We start from the raw sequence: 21,025 nt of genomic DNA, 5'->3' as shown, positions 1-21,025 counted from the left end.
AGCCCCAGAAGTACCATTAGTGACAAGAAATACTGAAAAGAGAAAAAGAATACAAAAAGAAAGAAGAAAATAAGGGAGAGAGTGAAAAAAGAATACCAGTTTTTTTTCGGGAGTGGGGGGAACTGGGGTTTAATCCGAGGGGGCTTAACCCCAGAGCCACATCCCTAGCCTTTTTTTGCATTTTATTTAGAGACAGGGTCTCACTGAGTTGCTAAGGGCTTTGCTAAGTTGCTGAGGCTGGTTTTGAACTCTTGATCTTCCTGCCTCAGCCTCCCAAACTACTGGGATTATAGGGGTGGGACTCTGCACCTGGCTTGGGTTTTTTTTTTAAAGAATGGGTTATAAAGACAACTTTTTTTTTTTTGTACCAGGGATTGAACCCAAGGGTTAATCACTGGTATCTTAATCACTGAGATATATCCCCAGTCATTTTTATTTTTTATTTTGAGACAGAGTCTTGCTAAATTGCTTAGGGCCTTGCTAAATTGCTGAGGCTGGCCTGGAACTTGTGAACCTCCTGCCTCAGCCTCCAGAGTTGCTAGGATTATACGGTGTGCCTCTATGCCAGCTTAAGACAACTTTTGAGAGATGATATTTGTGAAAAGAGAAAAAACAGTGAAGAGTACAAGGTATTGTATATTTTATGTTTTGTTTTGTTTTTTTTTTTTTGCTTCTATTGAGCAGGGAGACAGGAGAAAATATCTCCTCTCTACAGGAGATACTCACCCCCTACTAATGCCTAAGCTGTGCCTTGACTAAATCAACATTTTGCTATTTTGCTCTTGTTCCATAAACCCTAGTGTTTTGGGATGAAATGAACACCAGAGTTCCTATCTGTCCAACACCCTTGGGGGAATGACTTAACATCTGGGAGAGGAATGATCCTCCAATCTATTTTTTCTTATGTGTCAACTGTAACAGGAAGCATCTTAACAGAGATGGACTCTGACAGTTTACCTGTCTCCTTTTTTTCCCTTAACTTCCTTCAGAACAACATCCAAAATCTACCCAGCTGAATTTGTTGGGAAGAATTCTGGGGGCCAAGCCATTCTGGTTTCATAACAGCAGAGGGAGCAGCCCATTTCCTGAGAAAAAGGAGCACCTGACACTGGATTTTTTTTCTTTTTTCCCTTCAGTATTGGGGATCAAACTCAGGGCCTTGTGCGTGTTAAGGCAGATACTCTACCACTGTGTTATACCCCCATCCCTTTTTATTTTATTTTTGAGATAGGGTATCACTAAATTGCTCAGATTGGTCTTGAACTCATGATCCTACTGCCTCAATCTCCTGAATTACAGTAGCTGAATTACAGGCGTGTGCCATCATACCCAGCTCTGGCACTGATTCTTGATGGGGGTCCAGTCATGCTGCATAAAAACCATGTGGCCTGCAACTTTTTTTTTTTTTCTCCCCGGGGCTTCAGTTCTTTGTCAACAAAATGGGGATAATCACATCTATCTTGTAATTATTATGAGGATTATATGAGGAGACACAAATGAAATGCTCTGTAGATAATAAAGCATGAATCAGTGATGATTTTTATCTCTGTTCCTCCATGTATATAGAGATAAAGAGGTCCCAGTTATAAAGTGGGAGAACCTGAAAGAAGGTGGGTAGATGGAGAAAGCAGAAATGATTGCTCTGTCCCTTTAGGTCCTGGCCCAGGAGAGTTTAAGAGAAAAACAGCAAGGAAAGTTTTCGAGGACAGACCCTGCTAAATCTTTCCTCTCTTCCCCTTTTCCTGCATTTTTTCAGTCTGGAGTTCCCTCCTTCCTGCCAGCTAAGCTCCTGGCATCTTCCCAAATCCAAGCCAAAAGCCCCAAACTTAGTAAAATTTCTGACAAGTACTATTTGTCTAGTTGATTCTGAGATATACTGATTCAAATAGTCTTGATTGATCTAGAAAACCTTGCTGATCCAGTTCCCCAGCACTATTAAATACTGACTCCTAGACACTCTCTAGACTTGCTCCTGACTCTTGGAAAGTGACAGCCTTTTGGGATAGAACAGAAATGGGATACTTGTTTCCTAATTGGAGGTCTGAGGCTCCTTTTTTTTTTTTTTTCCAGTTTGGGAGGCCCATGGATATTTACAGGATCCTGTAGGAAGTAGAGGAGAGGATAGACAGTGGTTCCCCAAAAACTTCTGGTGTTATAGATGGCAGATTAAGATGGTGATAAGTGCGGGGTCCAGGGTAAATGGGAATGGGAAGAGGGCTTTCCATGGGCTCAAAAGTGTGGGTGTGGGGCACAGATGGCACTTGCATTATCACAGTCTTTAAAAAACAAAAATCAGAGCGGAGCCAAGACCATCCATGCTCTTTTTGTTCCATGTCACACAGTGTGGCAGTAAAATACCTCAACAAAGGGTCCTGCAAATTTCTCATGGGCCCTGCTGCCCAGAGGAAGAGTTAAAGAGGCAAGGCCCTATTTGCTCTGTATGAGTGCTCTCCCCTCCTCAGTGATAGACACTGTAACTCCCCAATACAGAAAAGTCTAGGAGCTCTATTTATTGGGTATGCTCGGGGCCCTACTCTCTCTTCTCCTGCTGGATGGTCACTGACCTGAGTGTGTGCGGAGGTGACCAGTGAGTGCATCACGCCGGCGGCAGGCATAGTTGCAGAAAGGACATTTGAAGGGCTTTTCCCCAGAATGCAGCTTAATATGGCGCAGCAGGTTCCCCTTCTGGGTGAAGGAGGCACCACACTGGTTGCAGTGGAAGGGCCTCTCACCTGCAAGTGAAAGAACAGGTTCCAGAGGGCCGGCATGAAAAATGTCAAAGGTTGAAGATAGTCCCTAACACTGCCAAGGGAAGTTTCACTGAACATATTGCTGAAGGGCAGGAGTGTGCCACACATGCTAATACTGCTTTATCAAGATCACCTGGGGACGGTCTTGTCCTGGGAAGGTGTGAGTTAGAGGTATGTGACAGAAAAGGGGTACTGGGCCTGGAACACCAGACCACAAGTCTGTTACCCAAAACTGAGCTCCACAGGGCCCATTGGCCCCAGGAGCTCAAAGTCTGAAGAGGCTAAGAGGAGGAAGCCTTTGTTTCCTGCCCCTTACCTTTTGTTTTTTTTAATAATTATGAGCTAGGAAGGCCCAAATGATACTCAGGAGTCCTATTCCTGTTGGACAAAGGGATCCTTTTTATTCTTTTTTTCCTTCTTTCTTCTTCTTTTTTTTTTTTTTTTTTTTTTAATTTTTGGTGCTGGAAACGGAACGTGGTGCCTCATTGCATGCTAAGCACAACTCTACCACTGAGCTGTAAGAATCCTCCTTGAGGCTACAACATCTCCTTTTCCCTCACATCCTCAGAAAAACAGTAGCTTTCCTTTATAACAACAGCTGAGGAAAGTGCCAGGAAGGTACAGGAGTTAAGGGAAGTTCAAATTCCCTCTTTTTTTTTTTTTTTTTTGTCAACTAGAAAATGTGCTGGGAGAGACCCTTCCCTTTCTGAGACTACCCCACTCCAGCATGGACTCCTGCAACCCTCTTATTGCCATTGCCCCAGCATTGTCTCTACCTCTTAAGCACCCCCCACCCAGCTCCTCCCTGAATGCCTCTGGTTTACTCACCAGTGTGGCTGCGCTTGTGCACCATAAGCACGTTGGGTCCAATACAGACCATGCCGCAGACATCACACTTGAGCTTGCCATTAGGCAGCCGGATGCCACCAGGGGAGTGAGGCTCTGGCCCACTCCCATCACAGTAGCCCAGGGGCTCGGACAATGAGTCCTCCACAATCACACTGTCATCTTTTTCCAGGAGCCGCTCATCTGGCCCCAGCAGTCTGCTTGACTCCTCATCGCTGTACATCTCCACCTTGATGGAATTGGCTGGAAGGTGGGATGATGTTTAGAACAGATATAGGCAAAGGAGAACCTGTTCCCAGGCCAGAGCAACACTCCTGAAGTCCAACAGGGTGTCTCCAGGTGCTGAGACCTACAGGCCTTAAGACGGAGTCAATACCCTAGTATCCTGGGTGGTGATAGCAGAGTCCTCTGCAACCTGAAACAACATTCCCCTTTTCTCCCACCCACCAAAAAAAATCAAAACAAACAAACAAAAAACCACACAGGCTTCAAGAAACCAGGTATGGTAGCACACACTTGTAATCCCAACACTCAGGAGGCTGAGGCAGGAGGATTACAAATTCAAAGCCAGCCTCAGCAACTTAGCAAGGCCCTAAGCAACTTAGTAAGACCCTGTCTCAAAATAAAACATAAAAGTGGCTGGGGATGTGGCTCAGTAGCTAGGTGCCCCTGGGTTCAATCCCTGGTATTCCCCCACTCAAAACAGGCTTTAAGAGAAAAAAGTTGGGGTACATAGGATGTCTTCTGTCACTGGGGAAAGGAGGCAGCTTATTCTCTACTCTCTTGTCATTAAGAAAGATGTCTGGCTTGGGTCTGGGCAGGAAGCCAACAAGTAACAGTGGCGGGAAAATAGTCCTAGGAAGACTGAAGAGGGACAGCAAACTAAAGAGAGAAAAACTGGAAGATAGGCATGGTTTCCATTATCCTCCTGCCCCAAAAGACTGACCCCCCCCATTTCCCTCCATACAAATCTGAGAGGGGGGTAGTATAAGAGGGAGGAGCCATTGAGGAGAAGGCTTTGGCTCTAGCTCTGACCTACATTCCTGGCTATTTCAACCATTTAGAGAATGTCATAGATCTAGGGCCAACTGGGGAGGGGCAGTCAGGGAGATCCTGCCTGGGCAGAAGTACATGGTATGGGGAGATGAGGTCCTTTTACTCTGTTTCCTATCAATCTCTAATGACCATTTCTATCTACCGACTTCTCCAGTTCCAGAATTTACCTACTTCATCTTAATGCCACCCATGTGTTCCACCCTGGTCTGGCAGTGACTACTCTTTTCAGAAGCCAGATGCTAAACTCCTTCATGCATTTATTTATTTATTTTGGTACTGGGGATTAAACCCAGTGGTGCTTAACCACTGAATTACATTCCCAGTCTTTTTGTTTTTTATTTTGAGACAGGGTCTTAGGGCTAAGTTGCTTAGGGCCTCCCAAGTTGCTGAGGTTGCCCTAGAACTTGTGATCCTCCTGCCTCAGCCTCCCAGGTTGCTGGGGTTAGAGGTGTGGGCCACCAGGTCCAGTTCTTTCATGGTTTTAGAGACTCTAAGCAGGAGACCAGAAGGAGGTGATGATGGGAAAATGGTTGCCTATGGAAGGTGAATTGAGGGCCAAACAAAAATAGGGGTGCCGAGTGCCAGAAGGGGTAGGAGTTTGACTTACCACTGAGTGAGCGGCTGGGAGAAGAGTGCTGGCTGTTGGGGGTGCTCACCGAGGGCCCCACTGGGGCCCCAAGGAACTCCTTCTCCAGAGATGAGTCCCCGCTACCTTAGAGGAGAGAACAAGAAGGCAGGTAAAGCTGGGGCTGGGGCTAGAGCCATATACTGTCCATTGCCTAATTTTTTAAAAAATTCAGTTAAACTTCACAAACACTAATCCCATAGCCATGTACAAAGCTGTGTTGTATGCATGGCACCATACCTTGTGCCCCTACCAGCTTAGTGCCCAATGCCAACTTCCGTGAGCTCAGTGCTGGGCCTTGTCTACTCTACCTTTATCTAGGCCTGAGGGGAAGAGCATCACTGCCTGACGTCTGCAGGAAGCAGGACTGGCTGGGCGGGCCAGGGTAGAGAGGAAAATAGGGGCCTGAAGAGGAGGTGAATTAGAACAATGTTCTTTCCTACTGTTCCTTTCTTTTCTTTTGGTATCAGGGATTGAACCCAGGGGTGCTTTTCCACTGAGTCACATCCCTAGCCCCTTTTATTTATTTATTTATTTATTTATTTATTTATTTATTTATTTATTTTAATATTTATTTTTTAGTTCTCAGCGGACACAACATCTTTGTTGGTATGTGGTGCTGAGGATCGAACCCGGGTCTCACGCATGCCAGGCGAGCGCGCTACCGCTTGAGCCACATCCCCAGCCCCGCCCCTTTTATTTTTGAGACAGGGTCCTATTAAGTTGCTTAGGGCCTTGCTAAGTTGCTAAGACTGGCTTTGAACTTGTGATCCTCTTGTCTCAGCCTCCTGAGTCACTGGAATTACAGTACCACTGTGTCCAGTCCTCCTGTTCCTTTCTGGAGGCCCACTACCGGGTTCAGGATCTGTAGGAAGGGCAGTTGGAATTGTCCCTGAATCTAATAATAATATTAGTAACAACAGTAATAGTAGCTAATGTTTCTGGTGCTTACTATGTGCAAGGCATTATTCTATATAGAACCCAGATAAATGAATTATCTCCTTTGATCTTTAAAACAACTCTACAAAATAATATTGTGTTAATTTCTCAGATAAGGAGTCATAAGAGAGATTATATTACTTATCTAAGGTCACATAGCTGGTAGTGGTGGAGCTGGGATCAGGTCACAGAGAGTAAGTACCCATTCCTTGACCATCACTTATACAGCCAACTGGGAATCACTGTCCCAGGGGGAGTTGGGTCCATTACACTTTCAAAATTCAGCAAAAAATTTGAGTACTTCAGAAAGCTGATCTGATTTCAGTCACACATTTACTATTTGATGTTCCCTTGAGAATTAAATAATGAGTTTACCCTCAATATATTCATTTTAATTTCTTGATAAATTGTTTTATAAAATGCTTTTGAGAGTATCATAATGTTTTCAAAAATCAGATAACATACCTGAAAATATGAGTGTCTTTTAAAAAATCCCTCCTCCCCACAATCTTCTGCATAAATATAACAGTGAAATAAAAACACATGTAGATAAACACATATACAGACACAAAGCAATATGTAGCTACACAGAGAATAAAGAGAACATACCTACTGAAATAAACATACCCATAGCCTTCTATATTATCTGCTAACATGAACATGCATTGTTATGTGCACACAGGCCTAAATATGGATGAGAGAGGGGGGAGAGAGAGACAGACAGACAGAGACAGAGAGGGAGAGGGAGAGAGAGGAGAGACAAACCCTAAAATTCATCCCTGAAGTCCACCTATTAGTACTTTACCCAATTGCCCAGCTATGCACATACTTACTTTCACAAAATAAAGATTCCATTATAAAATGGTTGGAGTCTTGGGCCTGAGGCAAGAAATCCGGAACACACCCTCCTGAGGGATCCCTCTCCAGCTTTGGTCAGTGGGAAGAAAACAACCACTCAGGACTTTGGGACCATTTCCCATTCATATCCTCTCCTAAGAGTCCCATTTCCCCCATGCTATCCCATCAAAACCTGAGGAAATTTGTTCACTATCTATAGAAAAAGCCTTATATATAGCTTGAATCTGAGTTTTCCCAGCTGGGGCTCTTTAGGTGAGCCATGGCTTCCTTGAAAAGTTGCCTGAAATCAGAACCACACACATATCATGAAGCGAGCATCTCAGGACTGTGGGTTAAGACTTGTGGACTCAGACCCAGTTTTAAAATATGACCTTTCGATTAAGTGTAGGATTACCAAGGTTAGAAGGTCTGAAAAGGGCATCTTCTTATTCATTTTCAAATGTTAGCGGTGACTTGCTCTAAATCACTTGATATTAGTTACAGGGAAAGAACGGGCCTGGTGCTCAGACCTTGATCCTAAAAGGATAGATGAGATTGCTGAAATCCATAGCTAGCCTCAGCTTACCAGGGCTGAGGCTGCCTTATGGGGCCAGGGGCTTACTATATGGGAAAGGTATCCTTAAAGGAATATTTAAGGACACTGAGGAGAATGCATCTGTGGCTTTCCCAGTTAAGGCCTGGAAACAGGTGAGAAAGCTCCAGGAGCCTCAAGTCCACCAGTAATTCCAAAGGCTTACTGATGCTATTGCCCTCCCTAGGATAAAGGTAAGAGAGAAAACAGGATTAAGTCTACTTTCATGGGACTAAAAAATAAGACTGAATTTGTTTTGGGGGTCAGGAAGTATTTGTGGGACTCCAGGGATTTTTGAATTCTAGCCAGAGGGAGAAGGGGACTAGAGTTGGATTTAGAAAATTCAGCAGTTCCTCTCTCAGCCCCAGAAACCTCAGTGAGGGAATTTCAAATGCCTGGGACTCCCAAGAAATCCCAGACTGTCAAAGCCAAGAATTAAGGCTGCTCTCATGTCTTAGAGAAATTTTCTTGGTCAAAGTCATCATAGATTGGCTGAACCCCCAGAGGGCAAAGCCAAATCATGAGGTTCACATCAGAGGAACTGAGAGGTAGGTAAAGGGCAGAGAAACAGGAGGCAAGGAACTGGGAAGCAGGGCAAAAGACAAATGTGTCTCACATGTTTAAGGAGACAAGCCCTCTGCTCCCGCTGCCCTCTCCAGATCCCTTCAGAGAGTGGCTACCTCTAGAGAACAGCCATGAGCTCAGCGAGCCTCCACACTTCTCTGCAAGGGACCTCATCCCGACTGCTTATTCTGTTGACCATGGGCTCCAGGTGGCAGGATGCTAGCCTGCTAGCAGGGAACAGTGGGTACATGAGCAAAGAAAGACGCCCATCGTCAGCTCTATTGTGGGGAGGAGGCTGAGGCCCCTTAGATCTTGGTTCCAGGCTGAGGCATTTGCTGTCAAGGCGCCTATTCCTTACCTCAATTCTCTATCACCCATTCCCACCCAGGTCTGCTTTGGTATTTCACCCCAGGCAGCAGTACCTCTGTCCCCAAGGCCTAATCAAGATGTCACCACAAGCTCCCACTGTCCAAGTCAATGGTCTTTGCTTAGCAACACCAAACACCCTTTCCCATCCTCCGCAAGTGTAAGGAGGAACGCCCCCTCCCCCGCTACACACACACAGCCCCCATCCTCTCCCTCTCAGGCTTGGGAGTTGTTACTGAATTGGCTCCCTAGCCCCAGCACCCCCCCTTCCCCCCTCCACTAGCCGCCTTCTGCCTGAACTTACATTATCCTTCCCTTGCCGGTGAGACCCTGGGGTGCGAACACGGCCGCCGCCTTGGAAACGGCGAGGGAGTGCGGGTGGTGTGTGCATGTCTGCGTCTCGGTGGCAGGCAGGGGTGAGCCCAGCCACTCACCTTCCAGGAAGCGTGGATTCCTGGAAGTGAGGGGAACCGCCGTCATTTCGCAGGCAGCGGCAGCGGCACGGTGAGCAGGGGCCCACGGCTGCAGCCAGCAAGAAACAGCTCAGTCCAGAGTGTATGTGTGTTGGGGCGGGGGGTGGAATGAGAAAGAGAGAGGGAGAAAACACGCTTGGATGTGCTTGGGGAGGGGGCTGGAGAAAATGTATATATGTGTATGGTGGGGGGATGCTAAGCTACAGCATCCCTTTTCTAAGACAGTGAAGGGGTGGGGGTGGTATACGGGGAGGGGAGGTGGGTGCTTTTGCCCTCCTGCCCAGCAGACAAAGAAGAACTGCTCGACAAATGCTTGAGAGAGAGAGAGAGAGAGAGAGAGAGAGAGAGAGAGAGAGAGTGTGTGTGTGTGTGTGAGTGAAAGAGAGAGAGAGAGAGAGAGAGAGACAGAGACAGAGAGTGAGAGAGAGAGATGGATGGGCCTGCCGTCAGGAGGGAGAAAAGGGGGGGCCCAGGGAAGGCCCAATCCTCTGCCAGCTGGGGAAGCCAAGGCCCCAGAGGTCATGGGGCCCAGGACACGGGGCAGCTTCAAGGCTTTCCAATTGGCGGACAGCCCCTCCCCCAGCAAACTCAGGCACCGTGTTCCCTCTTCCCCTCCTCCTCCAGGAGGGAGGTCTGGGGACTAACAGCCCCCTTTCCCAGCAATCAGAGGGCCCAGCACAATCTGGTCTCAGGATACTGGTGCTCTGTGGCCCTGAGCCCTTTCAGATCCCAGGCAAAAAGGTTGGTACAAACTCCCTGCCTCTCCTCCTTCCTGTGCCCCTGGGGCTCCAGCAGCCCACAGCCCTGGATGAATCTACCCTCTTAAAGGACAAGGCCTCTGCTCCCTTCCCTTCCAGAGGAGCTGTTCACTGAGGAGCTGACCTACTTTGGAAGACTACATTTTCTAATTCCAAGAATTTGGGGATAGGAGGGGCCATGAAACTTCGGGCTGCCTACCCCTGGATCTTTTTCTCTTAAGGTTCCCTTAAACGTTTTACAGTCCTATAATACTTTGGACAAGCATTGCTCAGTCAATTAATTGCATGAGCTAGGTTTGAGCAACTACATTTCTTTTGCAAGATAGGGGCATATATGTGTGGGAAGAGAATATGGAAATCTGTGCTATAAATTAATGGACTCCTTTTCTCTCTCATGGTAATAATGATCTGTGCCTTTAGAAAGAGAAAGGGAGAGGAAAAAAATGGACTTTTCTTTTTGTTCTTTTGGCAGAGTGGGTACTGGGGATTCGGCCCAGGGGCACTTTACCACTGAGCTATATCCCTAGCCGTTTTTACTTTTTGAGAAGAGTCTCACTAAGTTGCTTAGGGACTTGCTAAGTTGCTTGAGGTTGGTCTCAAACTTGCAGGTGTGCACCACCACACCACACACACACACAAAAAAGGATTTTCTGAATCAGATTCTGTGAGGTAAAATTTCTTTAAAGAACAGGAAAGCTACTACCTTCATCAGTGGCCAGGTGAGGGAATACAACCTGGCATGGAGGCACACAGTAGTGACAACCTGAGAAGGAGCTGTGGTGTTTATTAGGAGGGTTGTACACTGTAGCCCACCCCTCTGCTTCCATATCAATCCAGGAGAAGGTGGGTCAGTGATGGGCTCTCAGATGCCCCTTGGGTGAACTGTCTCAGCAATGCCCAGTCCTGCAGGGGGCATTGTTCAGAGCCAGTGTTAGCTCTATCTTGTTTTTCCCTCTAAGGTAGCTGCTGACATCTAGAATTCTCAAAGCACAGATAAGGAGTTTTAGGCCTCTACTTTCAATCAAGAACCATCAGTGCAGAGCCTGTTTCTTATCTAGAAAATGCCAACTTTCTCTAAGCAGGTGAAGTTTGATTTCACAACACAGTGAAGCAAACATCCTCAGAAGTTTTCTGCTAGTATCCAGTATTTTCTAGAGACACTACTGAAAAGAGCCCCATGGGATAGTCCCCCAGCCACTTTCATAGTTTCTCATTAACCTACTCTGCATGAGGGATTGGTTTTTATCCATATGAGTGCTCCCCAGCACTAATGCAGGGTCCTGAACATATTTCTTGCTCAGTAATGAATAGGCTTAACTAAGCAGGAGGTAGAAGGACTGGCTGGTTCCTTAGAACCATGACTTAGTTCCATTAGTCTCTTTCAATTGGATCAGCCCATCTGATCCCTGTCATTCTGTTCAGCATGTGGCAGGTACTGAATATTTTTATCCATTCCAATTCCTTCTCTTTTAAATGAGAAATGGGTCAGAGTCAACATCTTATGCACATTACCTGGGTTTTGCACAGAGTGTGACCCACCTGTCTTGCTATCTCTCGTAGTGCATGCCAATAATTCCTTCATTGGTCCCACTCTAGAGTAAAAACAAACTACAGGTCATTACAACAATGGTTCTTGGATTTCTGATGGGGAAACTCATCACATCAAAACCTAATTCTGACTTCCCTTACCTCTAATAATCATTTCTTGCCCTGATGTTCTAATGTTCCCCAAAACAATTCTTTCCATCTTAGAGACTCTTTCCTATACTCTCAGAAAAGGATCTGGATAAAGTTTCTGATTTTTTTTTACATCATTAAAATTGTTAAACCTGATTATTCTGATATCTCCAAAACAATTCATACTACATGTAATGATTTCTTCTGCCTCAGTAAGAATATTTGGTAGGTGTGAAAAGCTATATCATGCTAAGACTATGGAAAAGGATTGAGGGGAATGTGAATTGGGCTCTCTAGTCCTACCTTTGAAGGTGCAAACTGGTAGTCCATGGGCTGAATCAGCTCATAGATAGTTTTGACTTGTGTTATGGAACATTTTCTAAAACACTGACAGCCAGGCATGGTGGCATATAGTTGTAATCAATCCCAGCTACTCAGGAGGCTGAGGCAGGAAGATTACAAGTTTGGGGTCAGTCTGAGTACTTTAGGGATGTAGTTTAATGGTAGAATATCCTTGGGTTTATTCCAGTACAGAAAAAAAAGTATTATTGTAAAACAGAATTATTTCATATAAAAATTCAGATTTCTGATGTCTAATGAAAAGTTGGAAGATACAAATTACCACATGGCAATCACTAGTGGACTCTGAATAGCTGCTGTTCCTTGAGGTATGTTCTCTAGTTCATGTCAGTCCTTCCTATTCTCTTCTGCTAACTGACCTAGCCCACTTCATTCATATACCTTCCTAGGCCCTGTGGGCTTCTGAGGTTTGAAACACTGCTCCACTTTCTACTTGGATGGGACAGAATTTTATTTTGGCTGGTTATGTCAGAGCATGGGAAAAGAAAACACATCTTCTACTTACTCCAAATCATCCCTCTAATAGTGTCCACTAATAATCCTCTCCTATTTCCTTTCCTCTTCCTTGTTCCCCAAGAAGTCTGGGAAAGAGTTACTATTTTAGGGAATATAAAAATCACAAAATGATTGTGTGCCACTATCAACTACCACCAAACGTGAATGTCAGCTCTATTACTGATGTTTAGTTATGTTGAGGTGGGGTGCTTGAGTTAAAGGCTCTCTGCCCTGCCCCACAGATCAGTGTCTGCTCCCAGCCTGTCCAAATGGAACACACAGAAGGCATACCAGATATATAGGAGCGGCCATTGCAGTCTTCTATGTCCATCTTAAAGAGATCTGTTTAAAGAGAAAACAGCTGCTATTAGAAGTCAGATCTAGGAAGGGATAAGGTTTTTCTTTTAACATTCTGGAGTAAGCAAGAAAACTAGAAGATCACTTAAGCATGGTCTGAAACTATCCTAAAGTACTTTGTCCTGGTGAGAAAAATAATGTACTCTGCCTTCCAAGCCCCAAGATTTCCTCCTACCTACAACCTCTTCAGGCCTCCCCAGCCTCTGGGGTAGAAATACTACCTTGGTCTAGAATGGTCTTGGTTTTGAGAGTATACCTTCTCCCTGTAGTGGAGCTGATGCCATAGGAGCTAGTTTATACTTCAGCCCTCAAGAGATGAAGAAACAGCCCTGTAGAGATGCCAGACCTCAGTTAAGAAGGGGTAGGAAAAAAATATAAGCTCAATTCAGTCTTTCATGGGATTCTTTTGTTTTTTTTTGGGGGGGTACCAGGGATTGAACTCAGGGGCACTTGACCACTGAGCCACATCCCCAGCTCTATTTTGTATTTTATTTGGAGACAGGGTCTTACTGAGTTGCTTAGCACCTCATTGTTGCTGAGGCTGGCTTTGAACTTGCGATCCTCCTGCCTCAGCCTCCCAAGCCTCTGGGATTACAGGCATGCACCACCGCGCCGGTTGTGGGATTCTTTTTTGGGGTGTGCAGCAGGAGTGGGGATAACAGGAAGGTGGAATATGATAGAAAGAAGCCCACCTCAGGGCTCAGTGATAAGTTTTCTACTGAAGGTATAAACAAATTTGATGTGTGTGTGGGAGGGGGTGATGCTAGAGATTGAACCCAGAGCCCTGTAGGTGCTAAATACAGGCTCTACCACTGAGCTACACCCCAGCCCTTTTTATTCTGAGACAAGGTCTCAAAATATTGCCCTGGTCCATCCTCCTGCCTCAGCCTATTGAGTAGCAGGGATTAAAGACAGGACCCACTGTGCCTGGCTTAAACAAACCTTTTAAGTGGCTTTCTATACCCTCTGGTCAATTACTTTGTTATGCTTATTTTTTAAAAAGCAGATGGGTAGATTAAAAAGCAGGTTGGTCTATTTGAGGTAAGGTGAGCAATAATTGGCAGTAGAGTATTAAACTAATAACTGGGCTGGGGATATAGCTCAGTTGGTAGAGTGTTTGTCTTGTATGTACAAGGCCCTGGATTCAATCTCCAGCACCACCAAACAAACAAATAACTGAGAACAGGACTGGGGATGTAGTTTAGTGATAGTGTACTTGCCTAATATGCAGGAGGCCTTGGGTGTGATTCTCAGCATGGCAAAACAAAAAAACTAGAGAACAATTAAAAGTGATAATTTGTTGCAATGAATTATCTCCACAGGAGAAGATTTCTCCTTTGAGAAGATGGGGAAATCTAGCTGGTGAAATTTTAAAAACATTTAAAATTGCTTTTTACCATTCATCTAATAAAAAACAAATGCCCCAGAGGCAGATTTGGTGGAGCCAAAATGGAGCAAGGTAACAGCCTGAGCTACCACTAGGATTCTTAAACTCTTTGAAAGCTGTCACAGAGGCAGACGGATGAAAATATGGTTTGTTTGTAATACTACATTGAGAGATGTAGGGAGAGTAAGAGGGTTCAGGAAGGTACACAGGAGAGAAGTATCTGTTTTCCTGCCCCTTCCTCATTCTTATCTGGAGGAAGGCTCATGAGAAACCCTGAATCATGGGTTTAACTTCACTCTGCAAAGTAACTCTCCCTTACATTTCATCAGAAAGATTTGTAGTCTCAATCCTAGGTGTGAGGGGAAAATTCTCTACATTTATATTTGACCCCTATTTCCTTCTTTTTTCATTTCTCTCTCTTTTCTATCTCTCTCTCTCTCCTCTCTCCTCTCTCCTCTCTCTCTCCCTCTCCCTCCCTCTCTCTCTCTCTTTAGTACTGGGGATCAAACCCAGGGGTGCTCTACCACTGAGCCACATCCCCAGTCCTTTTTATTGTTTTTATTTTGACAGAATCTTGCTAAATTGCTGAAGCTGCTCTGGAATTTTCTGAGATTACAGACATGTGCCACCATTTTGGTACTGGGGATTGAAGCCAAGGGTGCTTTTTTACTGAGCTATATCCTCAGCATTTTATATATATATATATATATATATATATATATATATATATATTTTTTTTTTTTTTTTAAGAAAGTGTCTCAATAAGTTGCCCTGGCTGGCCTCTAATTTGCAATCCTCCTGCCTCAGCCTTTGGGGTTGCTTGGTTACAGATATGTGCCACCATGCCCAGATAGGGGTCTCTTTCATTTCCAAATCAATAGTTTCAAAAGTCCCCTTTGGAATTTTTCAAAACACCTGCAAAGTTTGAAGTGTCATGAATTAGTTCTCTCATACATTCCCCCATATAGAAGAGGCAAGAGCAAGTTGGATTTCCTCCATTTTCTGCTCAGAGAAACTGAAGCTCAGAGCAGCTGTTTGTCCCTTAACTCACAGTGAGATTAGAACAAGGAACAAGAACATTGGTTTCCTGCCTCTCCCTATGGCGATCCCTTTCCATTCCACCATATTGCTTTTTATCAAAAGCCAGGGTACTCAAGGCTTTCATGGATTTTCTTGCTTTCTGCTCATTCTAATAGCAATTAAAGCCTCTTTTCCTTGGTGTGATCCCTGTAGGAGTGGGGTCTGTTACTCAAAAAGGAAGAACAAGCCAGGCACAGTGGCACATTCATGTAATCCCAGTGACTCCAGAGACTCAGACAGGATTACAGGTTTGAAGCCAGCCTAGGGGTGTAGCTCAGTGGTACAGTACCCCTGAGTTAAATCCACAATACCCCCACTCCTCTCCCCACACACAAAGTAGCAGAGTGCAGTTTACTACAAGGAAGAAAGTCCAACTCAGAGAGCAATCCTTTAGACCCTTCTGGAAATTGTTTTGGGACTATTTGATCAGGAATGCAAGAATGAAATGCACTCTCTGAATCAGTGTTAGCTGAATACTATGGTTCAACTGCTTTGCCCACCTAGTGCTTATCTAGACCCTGGTTCACACAGGCATACACACAGAGACAATATTGCATTAGCATATTTCTCTCTGTAGAGCCAGCTCAACTTGTTCTTATTAATTTATTTGTCGGTATTGAGGATTGAACCTAGAGGTGCTCTACCACTAAGCTACATTTCCAGTCCTCTTTATTTTTCATTTTGAGACAGGGTGTCATTAAGTTGCCTAGGCTGGCCTCAAACTAGGGATCTTCCTATCTCAGTCTCCCCAGCACCTGGAATTATATGAGTGAACCATTATGCCTGGTTCTCCTAAATTTTGAGGTGGGGAGGGGTACTGGGGCTTTAACCCAGGGATGCTTAACCACTGAGCCACATCCCCAGCCCTTTTTATTTTATTTTTTTTTAATTTTGATACAGTGTCTGAATCTGGTCTCCAACTTGGGATCCTCTTGCCTCAGCCTCCCAACTCACTGAGATTACAGGCATTCATCATTGCACCTGGCTCTCCCACTTATTAATTGCTCTTAACAGGTATGCTGTGACACATCTTGGGCAAAATCAATACTTAGCTGCTTTCAACTGCTCTAAATGCCAAGTTGGTGATTCTGGAAGTTAGAGGTATTGAGACTCTGTTGTCCTCAGTCCTGGTTTTCTGAAAGCTAGGAGCAAATCAGCAGATGTACTTGTCCTTTTGTTCAAATCTCCCCTCAGCACATCCCTCCCATCATTCCCATTCTCTATCCCTCAAAACCCCTCCTCCCCTACCTGCCTATGCAGGCAGATATTAGTGTCTCTTTGAGGAACTCGGTCAAATTAGTGCTAATATTACAGGAGGAGAAGGTTAAGAGAAAGGTTTGGCTCAAAGTGCTTTAAAGTAACATAAACATCATCCAGTGATGGAGGTAGACACACATGTACTGTGAATTCAGCTCAGTGAGCTGAATACAAACCAACTAGAAACAACCAGCCTCCCAATTCAAATGGAAGAATCTGTGAGCAGAGAGCAAAGATTGGTCATTGTAAGCTTTGGAGACAAAGATCCTCCCAGCTCATCCTTCCACTTCCCCCCAACCCCAGTGGTGGAGGGCCTCACACATGCTAGGCAAGCACTCTACCACTGAACAATATTCAGATTCTTTTTTTTTTGGGGGGGGTGGGGGTACTGGGGATTGAACTCAGGGGCACTTGATCACTGAGCCACATCCCCAGCTCTATTTTGTATTTTATTTAGAGACAGGGTCTCACTGAATTGCTTAGTGTCTTGCTTTTACTGAGGCTGACTTTGAATCTCCACCCTCCTGCTTCAGCCTCCTGAGCCACTGGGATTATAGGCGTGCCCAACTGAGCCTCTCAGATTCTTCATTTTTTCTTTTTTTTTTTAGTTGTACATAAACATAATATTTTTTATTTATTTGCCGCAGTCTGGCTGGGCACAAATAACCGAGCTGCCACAAAGCCTTGTAGGTTCAAACAGCAACTCTTTATTCCCGAACTCTCACAGGCACTCTACCCACACTTCCTGGGAATACACTCCCTCCACCGGCTCCACGCGCCAATTCTCCCAGAACCCCTGCAAGAACTCAATTTTGGAACTCCAAAGTAGAGGGCGCCTTATTCCTGGAGCCGCCCTATTCCCAGCAGGACCCGCCCTAATCCTGGAGCAGCCCTATTCCCGGAGCAGGGTCACCTTTCAACCATTCCCTCTAGCAAAATGCCAGGCATCATTCCAACTAAACTGTGGCTCTCAACATCTCCCCCCTTCTGTTTAATTAAACAACAAGCATGTGGCTTAGGGACCATGCCTGTCTTAGGTTGTCTAATACTACATATTGTCCTTACCCGTCATCAAATGAGCTGACCTCAAGGCATCAGCCTCCTGTCTTAGGTTGGTACCATTGTAATTGGATCTTATCCGTCATTGGCTACCGGTCCAGCATACAGCCATACTTGTGGATAGGCCTTTGTACCAGTGCGGGGGTGAGGTTCTTTGCCTCACCTCTCTTGGCTCCCAAATTTGGCCTTGGTGCCAGTGCGGGGGTGAGGTTCTTTGCCTCACCTCTGTTGGCCCCCAAATTTTAGACCATCACAAGCAGAAGGGAGGAGGATGCAAAATGCCACGGCAACAAGCCAAATGACTGCTCTTTTTGGAAAAATTGTACTACCGATGACACCATCAGCAAAGATACCCCAGCACTACCACAATTCGCTGCACCAACATAGTTCAAAATGCATGCAAGTGATACATAGTCCAGGCAAGTTCTGCAAACAGTTCAAAGCAGAGGAATCTATTAATATGTCCATTTCCTCCCAAAGTAAATTGACTCCTTGATTGAGTATCACTTGCTGAGTTATTATTTATTGATGCATCAGTTTATACAGTTTGTTGTGACAGCTATCGCAGAAGCTGTAGTTTGGTTTTATCTTTGTCTTCACCGGCACTGGGATGAAGATAGGAATTCTGGCAATAATGGCTAAGAAAAATTATGTAATTTCAGTAGGCACTAAAAGAAAGCAATTTTCTGAACAATTTACATTATCCTGAACAGAATTATTAAATATAATGAAAAGGAAAGGTAAAAGTAAACAAACAGATCTGTTAACCTCCTTTTTTGTTCACAGATTAAAACAATCCTCAACAGCTGTTTACCCAATTTAAATTAAACCATTTAAATCACATGAATAAAAAAAATATTTGGATCCATATTTTTTTTAAAGAGAGAGTGAGAGAGGAGAGAGAGAGAGAGAGAGAGAGAGAGAGAGAGAGAGAATTTTTAATATTTATTTTTTAGTTCTCGGCGGACACAACATCTTTGTTGGTATGTGGTGCTGAGGATCGAACCTGGGCCGCACGCATGCCAGGCAAGCACGCTACCGCTTGAGCCACATCCCCAGCCCCGGATCCATATTTTTATGAGTGCTCCTCATATATGATATATGGACATATGCACATACAGACATATAACACAAAACAGAAGTGTGCACACATAACACAATACATACAACACATAACATAATAGTAAAGGCCTTGTAGCTTTTCACAGGTGAAATCTCCATTGCAATGTTTAAAAACACCACAGTCAAAAAATAGAACTGATCAGAAAAACATTAACCTAGGTCTGTATGAGCTCAAAAAATAAAATAAAACTTTATGATGTGGGAAAAGGCAATAATAAAATAGATATTGAAAAAAAGCATCTTGGTTACCACCTAGGTTTGACTCTTTTTTTGATATCTCATTCACTTACCTCCAAGCTTCAGGCATTCCCTGTACGGGCCACCAAATGCTGCAGTCTGGCTGGGCACAAATAACCGAGCTGCCACAAAGCCTTGTAGGTTCAAACAGCAACTCTTTATTCCCGAACTCTCACCGGCACTCTACCCACACTTCCCAGGAATACACTCCCTCCACCGGGCTCCACGCGCCAATTCTCCCAGAACCCCTGCGAGAACTCAACGGGAACTCCAAAGTAGCAGGCGACCCCGAGGCAGCAGGATCTGCCCTAATCCCAGAGCCGCCCTATTCCCAGCAGGATCTGCCCTAATCCCTGGAGCCACCCTATTCCCTGAACAGGGTCACCTTTCAACCATTCCCTCTAACAAAATGCCAGGCATCATTCCAACTAAACTGTGGCTCTCAACATTTATTTATTTTTCCAACCTTTTTTTTTTTGTATTGAGGATTAAACCCAGGGTTACTTAACCCCTGAGCCACATCCCCAGCCCCCCTTTATATTTACTTATTTAAATGTGGTGCTGAGAATCGAACCCAGTGCCTCCCATATGCGAGGCAAACGCTCTACCACTAAGCTACCCCCCAGCCCTTTTTATATTTTATTTACAGACAGGGTCTGCTGAGTTGCTTAGTGCCTTGCTAAATTGCTGAGGATGGCCCTAAACTCCTAAATCCTACCTCAGCCACTGCGCCCATCTTATTTATTTTTATGTGGTGCTGAGGATTGCACCTAGTGCCTCACATGTGTTAGGCAAGCACTCTATCAATGAGCCACAACCCTAGACTCCTCCACATTCTTTTGAATCCACTTGATTCATAATAAGAGTCATCCGTGGCTCTGGCTTTCTCCCATTAATATAATATCATATTTGGGCAGGAATAGGCAAGAATGATATCCTTTCTAGAGAGAAAATTTCCCAGCAGACCCCTGATAAGCAGAATTGAGGATCAGTCCAGGGTCTGACTTCCCATCCCCCAAAACATTTCCACAGCTCTAACTATTGGCTACAAAAATGTGAGAAAATCAAGTTTCCTTTGTTTTGTGGCTCTCAAAGACTAAAATAAGATTATAATCACTAGTAATAAAAACTCTTCAAATCCTCCAAAGGATCCGGTTTGATTCAATGATACTCTGAAGGATATGGAAAATGACAACCCCCCTAAGAGAGTGTGACCTGGGAGGCAGGAGGGAGGAAGAAGGCAAAACTAATATTTCCCAATAAATCCTCTCCCAGTGATAAGACAATCCCTGGGAAGGAGGTGAACATCAATCCTAAAATGGCAGTCCATAAGAAGAGGACAAATATTGACACTTTTACAATATATTCTTTCCCAGTGATAATGAAGTCACACATTAATCCTATCCCAGTGAAAATACAATGATCATTGGAGGACAAGATAAGCACTGGGCCTGAGCTCTGGACCTTCAATTCTTGCCCAGTAAAAACAAGTTTCACATTTTTAAACCTATTTCCTGAATGCCCAAACTGATACATTCTGTTGAAGTGATAAAGTTGCCCCTCAGTGGAACCTATAAAAACCCAGATCCCTTTGTAACCAGAGGCCATTTTCTACCCAGAAAGTGAGCCCCTCTGATGCCTGACTCTGCTGCTGAACAAAAGGCATTGCTGATCCATGAAATCTGTTCCTGTTCCAGTTAATGTGCTTTCATTATAATGTCAAAACCATATTGGTTATTATTTTTTTTTAAAGAGAGAGTGAGGGGGGGAGAGAGAGAGAGAGAGAGAGAGAGAGAGAGAGAGAGAGAGAGAGAGAATTTTAATATTTATTTTTTAGTTCTCGGCGGACACAACATCTTTGTTGGTATGTGGTGCTGAGGATCGAACCTGGGCCGCACGCATGCCAGGCGAGTGCGCTACCACTTGAGCCACATCCCCAGCCCCCATATTGGTTATTTTTGCTTATATACTCTAAAATTGGAATTTAAAACACAATCATAAGCCAGGCAGGGTGGTGCTCGACTATAATCTCAGCTACTTGAGACACTAATGCAGGTGGATTGCAAATGCAAGGCGAGCCTCAGCAATTTAATAAGACTGTTTCAAAATAAAAAATAAAAAGTTCTGGGGCCAGGCCAGGTGGCACATGCCTGTAATCCCAGCAGCCCCAGAGGCTGAGACAGGAGGA

General features: G+C 44.6%; 1 protein-coding gene across 17 annotated transcripts in view; it reads right to left on the bottom strand.

Annotated features, from left to right (window-relative positions):
• Positions 1-21,025, bottom strand: part of IKZF4 (IKAROS family zinc finger 4) — a 32,801-nt gene that overhangs the window by 5,930 nt on the left and 5,846 nt on the right. For 6 of the 17 annotated variants that reach the window (XM_081310260.1, XM_081310261.1, XM_081310263.1 and 3 more), the window contains 4 exons: positions 12,630-12,680; positions 5,260-5,364; positions 3,579-3,839; positions 2,565-2,732 (listed from right to left, as the gene is read on the bottom strand). In XM_081310260.1, coding sequence (XP_081166386.1) covers positions 2,565-2,732; positions 3,579-3,839; positions 5,260-5,364; positions 12,630-12,669 — 574 coding nt within the window. In that variant the 5' untranslated portion in view covers positions 12,670-12,680. Of the gene's footprint in view, positions 1-2,564; positions 2,733-3,578; positions 3,840-5,259; positions 5,365-7,049; positions 7,144-7,791; positions 7,829-8,879; positions 9,367-10,619; positions 11,014-11,345; positions 11,399-12,629; positions 12,681-21,025 lie in introns of those variants that run through there. The other 11 variants (XM_081310259.1, XM_081310269.1, XM_081310271.1 and 8 more) reach the window with 6 other exon arrangements.

The sequence above is a fragment of the Spermophilus citellus genome (assembly GCF_964194105.1).
Source record: "Spermophilus citellus genome assembly, chromosome: 10".
Taxonomy (NCBI): Eukaryota; Metazoa; Chordata; class Mammalia; order Rodentia; family Sciuridae; genus Spermophilus; species Spermophilus citellus.
Note: the sequence above shows the minus strand (reverse complement) of the source record. Positions and strands in the feature narration are given on the sequence as shown.